This window comes from Lucilia sericata, unplaced genomic scaffold (assembly GCF_015586225.1).
Source record: "Lucilia sericata isolate MDLA Ls3-8-SP2 unplaced genomic scaffold, ASM1558622v1 Contig000018F_arrow, whole genome shotgun sequence".
Lineage (NCBI taxonomy): Eukaryota > Metazoa > Arthropoda > Insecta > Diptera > Calliphoridae > Lucilia > Lucilia sericata.
The window spans coordinates 639,836-652,588 of record NW_023994057.1 but is presented as its reverse complement, the minus strand read 5'-3'; the positions used below and the strand labels follow the sequence as shown (position 1 = coordinate 652,588).

At 27.9% G+C, this 12,753-nt stretch overlaps 1 protein-coding gene across 3 annotated transcripts in view; it reads right to left on the bottom strand.

Annotated features, from left to right (window-relative positions):
* LOC119606800 (glutamate receptor ionotropic, NMDA 2B) overlaps positions 1–9,969 on the bottom strand; it is a 61,063-nt gene extending 51,094 nt beyond the window's left edge. For 2 of the 3 annotated variants that reach the window (XM_037960396.1, XM_037960407.1), the window contains exons 1-3: positions 9,506–9,969; positions 6,496–7,573; positions 1,904–3,631 (exon numbers count right to left, since the gene is read on the bottom strand). In XM_037960396.1, the coding sequence (XP_037816324.1) occupies positions 1,904–3,074 (1,171 nt within the window). In that variant the 5' untranslated portion in view covers positions 3,075–3,631; positions 6,496–7,573; positions 9,506–9,969. Of the gene's footprint in view, positions 1–1,903; positions 3,632–6,495; positions 7,574–8,963; positions 9,484–9,505 lie in introns of those variants that run through there. The other variant, XM_037960416.1, reaches the window with a different exon arrangement.
* Positions 9,970–12,753: the final 2,784 nt, after the last annotated feature.

Here is a 12,753-nt window from a genome sequence, read left to right as displayed (position 1 = left end):
TTTAAGTATCTTTGCTACATTAGTATCATTAAATGAAATTACTGTGACAAGAGGTCACCGGAAACTGGTAAAAAAAACCAAGGAAACCCAAAAATTACCAAAGTAAGTTTATAAAAAGAATTAGATTCCTTTTTTAAATTCAAAAGAAATGCTGCAGGAAAATTCGAAAGAAAAAAATCGTCAACTTTTAATTAACAACACAAACAGCTTAATAATGAACAGGCAAAGAGGAAACAAAAAATAATTGTGCTCGTAAGTATTTAGGAAGTGAAAACAAAGAAACTTTGACCAAACCCGTAATTAATCTAACAACTATAACAAAATTAATAAAAATTCCAAAGCAGTTTTAACACAAAAATCTGATTAGAAAGTTAAGCTTATATTACTGGGAGTACTTAGTTTCTTATGTAAAGCAAAAGATCGGACCTATAATTATATTCCTGTAAGCTGTATATTCCAGCATCGTTTTAATGTAATTACTTTTTTTTATAAAAAATGGCATTTGCAATCATAAAAATTAAATAGTGGTATAAAAATAAATTAATTTCATAAGTATTCGCTATTAAATATTTTAAATCCAACATAATTTATAAATGATTATAAAATAAAACACAAAACATTGTAAAATACATGCCGTCATATAAGCATGAAAATTGTAATTATATAATTATGTAGGACCAAATCCACATACAATGCAGTAAACCAACAATGTTTATTTAGGTTTCTTTATCACAATTTAGTAAATATTTAATTTTTAAGACTGTGTCGTAAAAAATGGATGAACAATTGAAGGAACATTTAATTATTCATCTAAATCATTTAGCTTCCTTGTTATAATTTTTTTAATATCCTTTTCACCACATAAGAGTAGCAAGCGATTAGTCGTTTTAGATTTCAAATGAAACTTTTGAAGCAGTCTATGTAAATAAACAAAAAAACTAAAATATGTCTACATATTTACTATTTCCTGATCATATTTATTACGTTGAATATATGTATTTGCCTTTGCCAAACAGAGCTGAACAATACTGAATAATGTTAAACTATTCTGAATTATCACTTTTTTTTGATGTAGAAAATGTCTGAAAAAACTTCCAAAAATTAAGACTATTCAATATTAAGACAAAACCAAATACCCTAATATAGTTAACTGAAAATTGTAACTTAGAATGTGTTTTGGTGTACCTATGTTATTCATTTAAAGGTGTTTCAATTTAATCGTTAACACAATAATCATCTCTCACTACCATAAGTGGTTTATGGTAAAATTTTTTGTCGTAAAAAATTCTTGTTTAGTAACCACCACCATTAGTTGGGAGTAAAAATTTAATACCTTAAAACTATATTTACCACAAACATAAAATAAATATTTAAATAATTTTACATTTTACATTAAGCACCCTACATCTCTCTATAAAATTACAATAAAGTATATACAAATAAAAATGAAATCAAACGTCCTAATGACTAGTGGCAATATACATGTGTATTTTGTGTAGAATATCCCAAAATTTTAATTTACACCCTATTTAGATTTCTATAGATAATTGTACTTAATATAACAGCTGAGATTATATAAAATGAGGTAAATGTCATACAAATGAAAAAAAAAAAAGAAATTACCTACTAAGGAAAAGTTGACCATAAAAATACAAATAAAGAAGTAAATTAAAAACGAAAACAAACTGTTTGTCCTTTTCGTTACATTGTTTATTTTAGAATCATTCAACATTTCCGTTGCGGAGCAAACAGATAAAGAGTAATAAAATATAATATTAAGCAAAGGTCCTAACAAGCATTTTCCACGTTATATTCAAAATAACCATTATTTTTTAGGTATAACTCTGTCCATTTGTGGCTTTAGTTTAATATTAAAAAAAAAAAAACGGTATTGTACACTTACCGGTTGGACTTGGTGTTAAGGACATCATGTCGAAGCGTATATTTCTTGGTTCGAATTGATAGTCTTTGAAAAATGTTAATTTGGCACCGCGCGTTCTATTGAGACCCGATACGGCAGTGTGAATGGCGCGTAAATATTCTCGTTTGCCAAAATTTGTATGCGGCGCTATTAGGCCGATGTACAATTGTTCCTTATTGGCCGAAGAACTTTTCGTTATGCTATTTGCTAAGCGGATGGCCTGCGTTGCAGGACATGAATACAATAAAATAAAACCGAGAAGCAAAATAATATAAAATATCGAGGGTTTGGTTACGAAGTGTGGAGGAGTTGTAGCGGTTGTTGTAGTCGACTTTGTCCTGGAGTTGTTTACTTTTAAGGTGGTTTGGTATGAGGAGGATGTAGATGGAATGGAGGTTGAATCGTTGTTGTTAATCATGCTGTTTTTGTAGTTGCTTTTGTCGTTGGTAGTTGTGATTAAGGCAGATTTCGCTGATGATGAATTTGAGGTGTTGGTTGTGGCTATTGTTCTTCCTTTTCCTCTAGTTGTCGCTGTTGTTGTTGTTTTTTCTAAACTTAAAAAGTGTGTTGTTTTAGGACTTAAACATTTAGTTGTGCTATAATAATAATTGTAATTGTTGCTCTTGTAGTTATTACTGTTACTGGAGGTGGTGGTTATGGTGCTGGTGTTGGTTTTGGTTTTAGTGTTAATGGTTGTTGGGTCTTCAGGACTTTTTCGTATCAAATGATGTTTGGTATTATTAACACAAGTGCTGTTGCTGTTTTTTCTTCCGCTGCTATTGTTTGGTTTATCTTTATGAAGAAAACGATGGCAACGTTGCCTACTGAAGGTGTTGATTGTAGTTTGTTTTATACACTTAAAATCGGCAGTGTTTTTGGTGTTAAATTTACAACTTGTTTTTATTGCTGTTGTCGTTATTGTTTCCCCACGTCCCAATTTCCATCTCTCGTAGGGTTGTGCCATGTTCAATTCGAATGTTTGTCTTCTCAATTGTAATTCAATTTCACTTTCAAGATTTTTTTGAATTGTTTTTTTACCACCTGCCTTATTTCTTAGTCTTAGTGGTGGCTGCTGTTTAAGACTCCAGCAGTTTTTTGATTTGTACCTGCTGTTTAAGCCTTCCTTCACTTGTCTTAAATTAAATCCTTTCATTTTTGCAATATAAATCGTTTACTCCCTCTTCCGGTTAGGTTCCCATCCGTTTCACTGTTTCAAAATGAGGTGGTTGGTGTCTTTAGTTAAAGTCGAAATATTTGGTTAAATTTTCATTTTGAAAGGATTTGTATTTATTACATTAGAAAAGTTTCCAACTTTCTCAATCTCCGTCTTTCTCTTGTTGTCTCTGTGTGGCACTATTCTTTAATTTCTCCAATTCATGGATAGAATTCATTTCATGCCTTGAATTTTCTACAGAGATATTTGAAATCGGCGTAAAATGAAATTGCAAATGTTTTTGTGCTGGCGTAATGAATGTATTCTTCTCTTCTCATCTATTTTTTGTTTGTTTGTTTAATTTTTGTTATTGAAAACAGCAGGACATTGTGCCAGCAACTTTTTCTAAAGATTTCATTTTGTTATTTTACAGGCAGAATAAAAACACATTACTTTAGTTTCTAATTTTTCGCCGTTTGATTCGAAGGTTTCATCTAATGTTTATTTAGTTTTTGACTGTGGCTGCTGAGCTTCACTCGATATTGTTGTGTTGTACTCTGTAACGAGAGGGTGTGGTTTGAATTTGATTAGTTTAGCAGAGATTACTATACTTTTATAATATATTCTAATATACTTAAGCACATAAACATTTATAACTATAACTACAATATATACATACATATGTATGTATATATACTTATAACGACATAAATACATATACTTTAGAGTGTCCCTTAGTGCTTTTTGTAAATTAATTGTATGAAAATCTATCTAATTATTGAGAATTTATATATCAAACCATTTTAAGGGTTTACGTTCATGGTTACAAGAAAACAGTTCAGTCGTATAACATAAAAAACTTTCCCCAAAAGTTTTGTATTTTCTTATTTAATCGCTTCATGAACTATACTATAACTAAATATTTTTACGGGACTCTCTAATATACATTTTCATATAAATTATTTGTTTTGTTGGATTTTTTCGTGAAACTATTATGTTACGATTTATATTGTCTTAAATATATACTTTCATAATATCAAAGATATTTAAGCAAACATAAATTTAATGTATTAAGGTTAATTAAATGTGTGTTGATGGGTCAAAATGGAAATTAAAAAAATATATATTTTAACACCGGAGAAAATTTTTGAACTTGTTCAAAAAAATATTTCTATAACGAATGCATATGGAACTATTAACTTAAATTTTCTATGGAACATTGTTGTTATTCTGAAGTGCCAGTTCTTTGACATGTTGAATATGTCTTTTGTCAATATTCAGCAAACAATCCTATATATCTCTCATTTTCATACAAATTCTAGAATTTTAGAATATATGTAAATATATTACGCCCTTTCTACCGCAATAATATTATTTATTATTCAAATTATGAATGAAATTTAGCATAGATACCAATTTAAGTACAACTTTTGTTTATATTTAGATTTAAAACATAAGCATTAAACTAAAATTAATTAAAATTAGTAAAATGGCATTAAAATTTAAAGCTGTTTTTATTGCTGAAAGAAATTACGCCGTCTTACATAACGTTCTTTTTCTACAAGACTGACACAACATAAAATCTTTTGAACTGAGTGCTATAAAATATGCGCTCTTCCAATCTATAATTTTCGTTGTTGTAAACGTTAAAACTAAAAATCATGTTTTGACATTTGATAATTAAATGCTTAATTTTTCTAAACCAATGATTTTTTTAAAAATTTTGTAGTATCAAAACATTGTTGCATATTTAAGGATTTATACCCAGCAAAAACTTATATAGAAATGTAATAAGTTAAAAAGCTAAAAAGGCCGCTATTAACTATTTATTTAATAGCATTTTAACTCATTATTTTAACACGTTGATGACTTTGGCGGCAAGTACTTAATACGCTCGCTTACAAATAACTCCTTGTATAAGTACTTACAAATAAGTAGTTAAAAAATTGTTTTGTTTTATGCACAAAAAATGCTCACACAGAATACGAACCTGGTTCTCATGTTTGTAAGTTCGCTAACTTACGAAACCACTGCTTACTTATTTAATTGTGCGTTAAATATTAGTTTTCACACACTATCGCATTATCGAATAAAAGGTCCTACTAATACAGCAAAACTTAAAATAAAGTACGTACGTATCTGATTATATGTAAGTCAATACTTTTAAGGGTATGTATCAGTCATTGAAAAGTAAGTAGTTTTATAAGTACAAGTCATTACCGAGTTTTTGCTGGATACTTATGTTTAAACTTAAACAACTTTATTAAATCGTGTGTAATTTTAACTTTAAAAGCTAAATGTTTTGCGCGCCATTTACAAAGTGTTTAGCCCAAAAATATTAAACGTATGTACATTAATATCAATTTATATTCGCCTGAAATTTATTTAATATGCCACTAGAAAATGTTTTATAATCAAATTTTTATTAAAAAAATATATATAAAACAATATTTCCATACAAAATTTGATTTATGTATAAATAAAATAAACATTTGATTATAAATAAGTTCTTCAACTATTAACCACTACCGTATTATTATAAAAAACGTATTAAGATTTTTAACTACTCTCAAAAGTATTATTAATGTGTTGTTTCTAGATAACGTGTGAGTAGTTTGAGTTAAAATTTTACTTGTATTTTGTTTTTGTTACAATAATAAAATACAAGTAAAATTTGTGCTCAAACTACTCGCTCGTTATCTAGAAACAACACATAAGAATGTCTTAACATTTTAATAAAGCATTTCACTTAAAGTAAAAATGAGAACTTTAAGGATCTCTGTCAGTTCAATCAAGTTTAAATTTAACGACAGAATAAATTGAAGGTCTCTGCTCCAGTTTGGTTTTCGACCTAATGTAAATACATGTTGCTGTTATTTGTTATTGTTATAATAAACATAAAACGAAATAACTAAATATAAACAAACCTTTTTTTACTCTTACATATAAATACATTAGGGTAGGTACATACATACATATTTATACTATACCGAAACCACATTACTAAGTCAACTTTTGATGTTTTTTAATTTATATTTTCTTTACTTTATATACTTTGTATACTGCTAAAGTATGGTTTATATGCGTCAAAGGTTATAAGAAAAAATGTACATGGCATACAAATATAGATAAAAAGAAATAGTAATCTTAAAGAACTTCACTATCACTCTATGGCTTTTATAAACAATTTTCAGGATTTTTTCGATATCAATTTAATTTCTATTTTCTTTTGTAATATTCACATAAATTTAAGAAAGTTATTTTTTATATTATATGTATGAATGAACTATTAAACTTGTCATATATTCCAGTCTGCCCAACTATACTTTCTAACTTAGCTTTTTGGTCCATCCTAATGCTTTTGTTTTTGTATGTAAATGTATAGGTATTTATATAGTTTTACATTTCCCTTAGCTTTTACCTTTTCTTTTTATTATAGATGAGCAAATGAAGAGGCATCGAGGCGTATGATTAATGTTTTAGTTGTTGTTTTTTTTTTGTATTTGATGTTGTTGTTTTTCTGCTACTTTTTATATGTAAATATTTTGAGTTGTATTAAAAAACATTTATAGTTTTCTTAGTGCTCTGCTCGTATAAATAATTTTATGCAAGAATTTTTATATCTTTCCAGGAAAACGACTACGACGTCGACGACGATAGAAAATGAATATAATGAAATAAAATATAGAAACAACAAAAACTATTACAACATTAGATCTTTTTTAAAAGAATTGCTTGTTGGCTAAATGACGAAAAAACTGGTCGACTGTCAGACTCGCCGACTTGTCGTTTGTACCAAATGTTTTCTTTGAATGTATGAAGAAGTTATTTATTTAGTTTATTTTTTTACATTACTTTTATTATTTTTATTTTTACTTTATGTTTTTGTTAAGGACGGTCGTTATTATTATATATATATTTTTTTATTTTTTGCTTGTTACTTCAACTTGTTTTTTTTTTAACTTTGCCTCTTAAGCTTTTTTTATTTAAGGTTATATTTTTTTGTTTGGTTGTTGTTGTTTTAGAATCTGTTGTTTAGCTTTGTTTATTTTTTTGCACTTTCTTGTATATTCTCATGTAATTTTTGGATTTTTTGTTTTGCAATATAAAATGTGGGTTAATTTTGGGTGGGTTTGTTTGACTGGTTGGTAATAAACTCGAGAAGAAGAAGATGCCGTCTAGGAAAACAACAAAAAATCACTTTCTATTTAAATTTTCTATAAAACATTTGAGTTTCGACGTGGTTTTCCTTTTTAATTCTGATGGTCATTGTGGCTTAAACTTCTTGTTGCTTTCGCTTTTGAATTTCGTTGCTGTTTATGTAGAATACTGTTTTCACTCCTTTTTATATTTTTTTCTTTTTTATATTTTATTTTTCAAAAGATCATAATTAGTATTTATAGTTTAATTTGGTATTTTAATCACATTTTAATTTGTTTTTTAATAAGTCAAGTAGTAGAATTTTTATAAAGTGAAAAATTGCAATGTGGGGAAAAAGGCTGTTTTTCAAAATTAACAAAATTTAAATTTAATCCTTTAGAAGAATATTATACACACATATTTTTTATTAATATATAAAATATTATATTTTGTTGTTAGTGAATGTATTACAACAGTGGTTGTATTAAACAAAAAATAAAAGTGAAAACAACTTATATCGCTCTTAACTTTAATTTATAATTCTTCGAATAAGGTAAAGTTATATAAATATTATGCCGTAATCTCTTTGCCTGTGTGAATTTTTTCCACACCCAATTCTTGTTAACTCGATGTCTATATTGTTGTTGATAAATTATTAATTTGATATAGTAAATAATATAAATATTTGTAACTTCTTTTGTACTAAGTATACATAAATGTTTGTATCTACATACATATGAACGTTAATATTTGGTCCAACAATATTTTCAATAAAAGTTGTCACAAAACAATAACTACAACAGGAACATGAAAAAATCACAAACAATCTTGACTTATGGAAAGGGCAAAAAAAGTTCCAAAACGTAAGAAAAAAAGGAAAGACTTGGTCAGCATCATGACAATCCTAATTCGATTTCTATAAAAAAAACCTAATAAATTCACGCGATATTAAACATTTGATTGAGTATGGATGTTATCGATGTATTGTTGGGTGGCAGGCATTAGGCATTTTGGTCGATATGTACATATATACGATTGACCCTAGGTCTTGTAATTGGGTGTTTGTTAAAAATAAATAAGAAAATATTTGCTGCTCAACAGGATATGAGATTTTTATGGCGTTGTCATTACAAATTCTTTGTACAATCTGGTTTTTCTTTTTGTTGTTTTCTTTTTTGTCTTTTTTATTATTATATTCCTTTTAGCAAGTGTCATAACAAAAGAGGCCAAACGAAATAAAAAAAAGACAGAAAGAAATATTTATTAGAATTGCCTCAAGTCCCTTTTTATAGTTGCAATAATAAAAAAGGTCCTTTGCGTTAACTTTAATGGAGCCAACGTAGACAACGGGTATGTTTATTGGTTAATGCCACTGCCGATATTGACGATGATGACTGTGATGATAATGATGATAGCGATGGTGAAGGTTGTGTGTATAAAATTAACTAGATCTTTTGCAATTTGTTTTCAACACATTCAATTCCATTTACAATAAATATCACAACATTTATAATTGTATCAACACTTTTTCAATTCAATTTGCATGGACTTATTTTTTATTGTGCACTCTTAAAAGGATTTCTGTGTTATTTTTTAGATTTAGATTAGATTAGTTATTTTAGCCATTTTTCCATTACAGACGCACAAGTTGCCCTTAAAATACGTTCATTTTATTTCATTTTTTTCATAAACGAGTATTTTTGTTTTTGTTGTCTAATATTTTGTTGTAACACATAAACACACACATACAAATATACACATACACACATACGTAGACATACATGCATAACATGTTTCAAGGACTTTAACATTGTACTACACATACACAAAATATAGATAAATTTATATAAATCCGTGTATCATTTTGCTCTGCTCTCTCTTTTTTTAATAAAAGGTTTTTTAAATAAATATTTTTTCATTCTTTAACCACAATTTTATTTTTTCTCTTTTATAAAATAATCATAATTGTGGTTTTGTAATTATTAAATACAATCATTTATCAAATTATAAAGTTTTCGTTTAATTTTTTGTTATTGTTGGTACAGGAAAAACTATAAAAACAAGAGCACTCAATATCACTGCTAAAGGAAAAAGTCCACACCCAAAAAATTATAGCATACAACTTTTTTAGATTTTCGTTTAGTTTTTTTGTTTTTCTTCTTTCATTTATGCTTTATATTTGAGTATTCCTTTGCTCTTGAGTCCCCTCTAGCATTATTCTCACAATATTTGTACGTTTTCTAATAAACTACATTAGACCGTTAGTAATATTTTATTCGTTAAACATTTACATTACGCTACATTCCAATCCGGGATGTTGACGCTTTAAATGTATAGAGTAGACTAAATTTTCGCACAGCATCATCGTCGCCGTCACATCACATCGGTCGGCATCATCATTATTTGGAAAACTTACAGCTGCTAGGCTAGGCGCGTCTCGTCATAGCACACATACACAAATACATTTTATTATTATTATTATTTTTTCTTTTTCATCCTTTTGTTTCTCTCGTTTCTGCCGTTATTCACTCTTAAACGAAGGCTCTCTGTTCCTTTCGTTTGATGTTTTTGTTTTTCTAAATTGGTGTGGCTGTTTGGCTAGGCTTGGTTGTTACACTCACTCACACTCACTCACAACATACATTATATCGCTAAGAATATTTTTATTGTTGTGTCTGTTTTTTTTGGTGATGATGGTAAATAATTTGTTTAGACGCTACTTTGTTCCGTTTTAAATGAGTTCTTTCGGCCGTCCTTTGCGAGCAACTTTTATACACTGACTTCTCCACATTACAATTTCACAATAAAGAATTACAGAGCAAACAGCATCCATCCAAAAAATTTTGGTTTTCACTGAAATGAAATATAAAAGAGATTAAAAAAATCTCTTTAAATCCTTATTCATGTTACTCATTTTGAAGAGTTTACAAGAATGAATGGCGTTAACAAAAGGGGCCTTTACAAAAGACCATTTTGTTTTAAATATATTTTTTTCAAAAATCCCTACTATTTTTTGTTTTAAATGTAAAAATGTAAAGTAATGTTTTCATGTTTTTTTGATAAAACAGTGCAGAACGAAAAAATATAACCATATACGGACACCAGTACTTGATAAAAGACAAAAAAAAGACCCGTGTCTCAAAGTTTTCCAAAGTTTTGGAACCTTGGTGTCATTTTTGAAAAAAACTGACATTTTCTTCATCTTCAAGATCAAAATCGGAAAACAATACATAAATTCTATTTTTTACGTTTTAAAAACCACTTCAAGTGCTTCTCTAAATTAGGCGTATACTTAATATTTGTAATATCAATAAATCATTAACACGTATACGTACAGGTGTCGATAATAAAAGCAGTTTATTTTCACAATGTAAAACTTTTCACATGAAATGAAAAAATGTTATATGTTCATAATTTCGGAAAATGATACCGAGGGGACCCTTAAAAATATGCATGACTTTACACAAAACTGGAAGTCACTGATCTTTTTGGTCCTCAATGACGTAGTGATGTCCGTATATGGTTTTATTTCCATGACTTAAAAAATTACACACAGCCTAAGTATAAATATAGGTAAAATTCAGATAAGAAACATATTAAATTCAACTATTCTACTATTCAAAACTCACGATTTCTTTTTAAACTTGAAAGAGATCTGAAAAAAATAATTTTTAGTAAAACAATCTAAATTATTTCAATCGAATTTCATATTTTATAATATACGTTTTTTAATGATTGTTTGTTGTTGACACTGTAAGTTATTTTATTGTGGGAATTATAAAAATGGAAGATACCTTTTGTAAGATATACTTGACTCAAATATTTAAAATTCCATTGAAATATTAAAAATTAAACTTTTTGTTCAAATTTAAAAATACTTTCATTATGTAATAAAAACCTAGTAGAATTTGTAAGAAACTTTTCAAAAAAATTAAATTTTGTAAATTAAAAATTCCCTGCAAAGAAAGGGAATTTTCTCCACATTTGGCAAGAGTTTAGTTTCAATATGATCTGTACGTATTTTTAGTACTCATACCTTCAGTATGTCTCTTAATATTTCAGTATGTCTCTATAATATCGGCAATTTTATAACAAAAATAAATAAATAAAAGAGATTTCCTTCAGTTCAATGTCAATTATTTAAAATTTTTCTCACAAATCACACGCCCTTGTAATTTTGTCAAATTAAAACAAGTTCTCTTTTATTTTTATCGAATTCCACATGTACGTATGTACAATATACATACATATGTACATTACGTACATACATAAACGTATGTATGTATGTATACACATATGTATGTGCATACTTATTAGGGAATTCTTCTCTTTTTTGAGCATTAAGTGTAAGTAAAAGTGAATGAGGAGCGTTAAGGAATGAACAATGTAAAAAGATGTGAATTTGATAATTGTTGTCTGTTAGTGTCAATTTTGACAGTTTATTCACTTTTCATGGTTCACATGTATAAACAAACAAAGCTTAAACAAGAACAACAACAACATTAAATGTTAATACGCATGACATGCCATGCCTTTTTATCATTCTAATACATACTTGCTACTTGTAGTATCTACTATTCGTAACATTGTCAATTATATAGAATACTCTTACACACGTTTTTTGTTCTTGTATACATGTTCTCTCTGAAATGTTTTTTATGCATTTTATCTTAGTGGCGACGATGATGATGATGATGTTTAACTACATAATCACAAAACTGGAACCACGTGTTGATATGTTCTGATCCTGCGCCTGTTTATAACCTTCAAAGATTTATTTTTATACCACAAATTGTTTATATTTTATCTCCTTTGTGATTGGCTTTCTGCTCTTTATGAAACTGCTCATTTCTCTCGCTTAGTTCTACATTTGTTTTTGCCATTTACTCACTTTGTTTACGATTTTAATATGTTTATTTTGAATGTTTACTTCTTGGAAAAGGTAGAAACGTAATCAAAACATAGTTAACCTATACCTTGTGACCTAATAGGAATTGTGCCTTTGTGCTCTGTTCTCTGTACTTATTAGACAGAAAGCGTGGTAATATTTTCCTTCAACATTATTGTCTTTCTTCGTCTGTTTTCCATACATATGTATGTATATCAGACACATATAAGTATGACTGTCAGTATGCTTTGGTTTAGTTTTATCATTGTTTCTGTTGTGTTTGTTTACATTTATTTTTGTCTTCTTAACATATACGAAATCAGCTGTGTAAGATTTGTGTACTTAATTTCCGTTTTGCCTTTTATAAAACTGTTTTATATTTTTTTATTTATCTTCTGCTGGTGCATTTTATTCTAACCAGTCGTCAGTTAGCCAGTTTGTCGACAATCCTTGATGTTTATATTGTTGTTCGTATACACATATACTTTACTGCTTCTGCGGCTGCAGTGTTGCTTTATTCAACATGCAATTGTTGCCGATGTGACGTAAATGAATTTGCAAAAAATAAAATAAAAAAAGAGAATGATTTAAAGAGATTTTAGTATGTATTATGTAAAGTTAAACATTTTCTTTTAATAATTTCTATGTTGT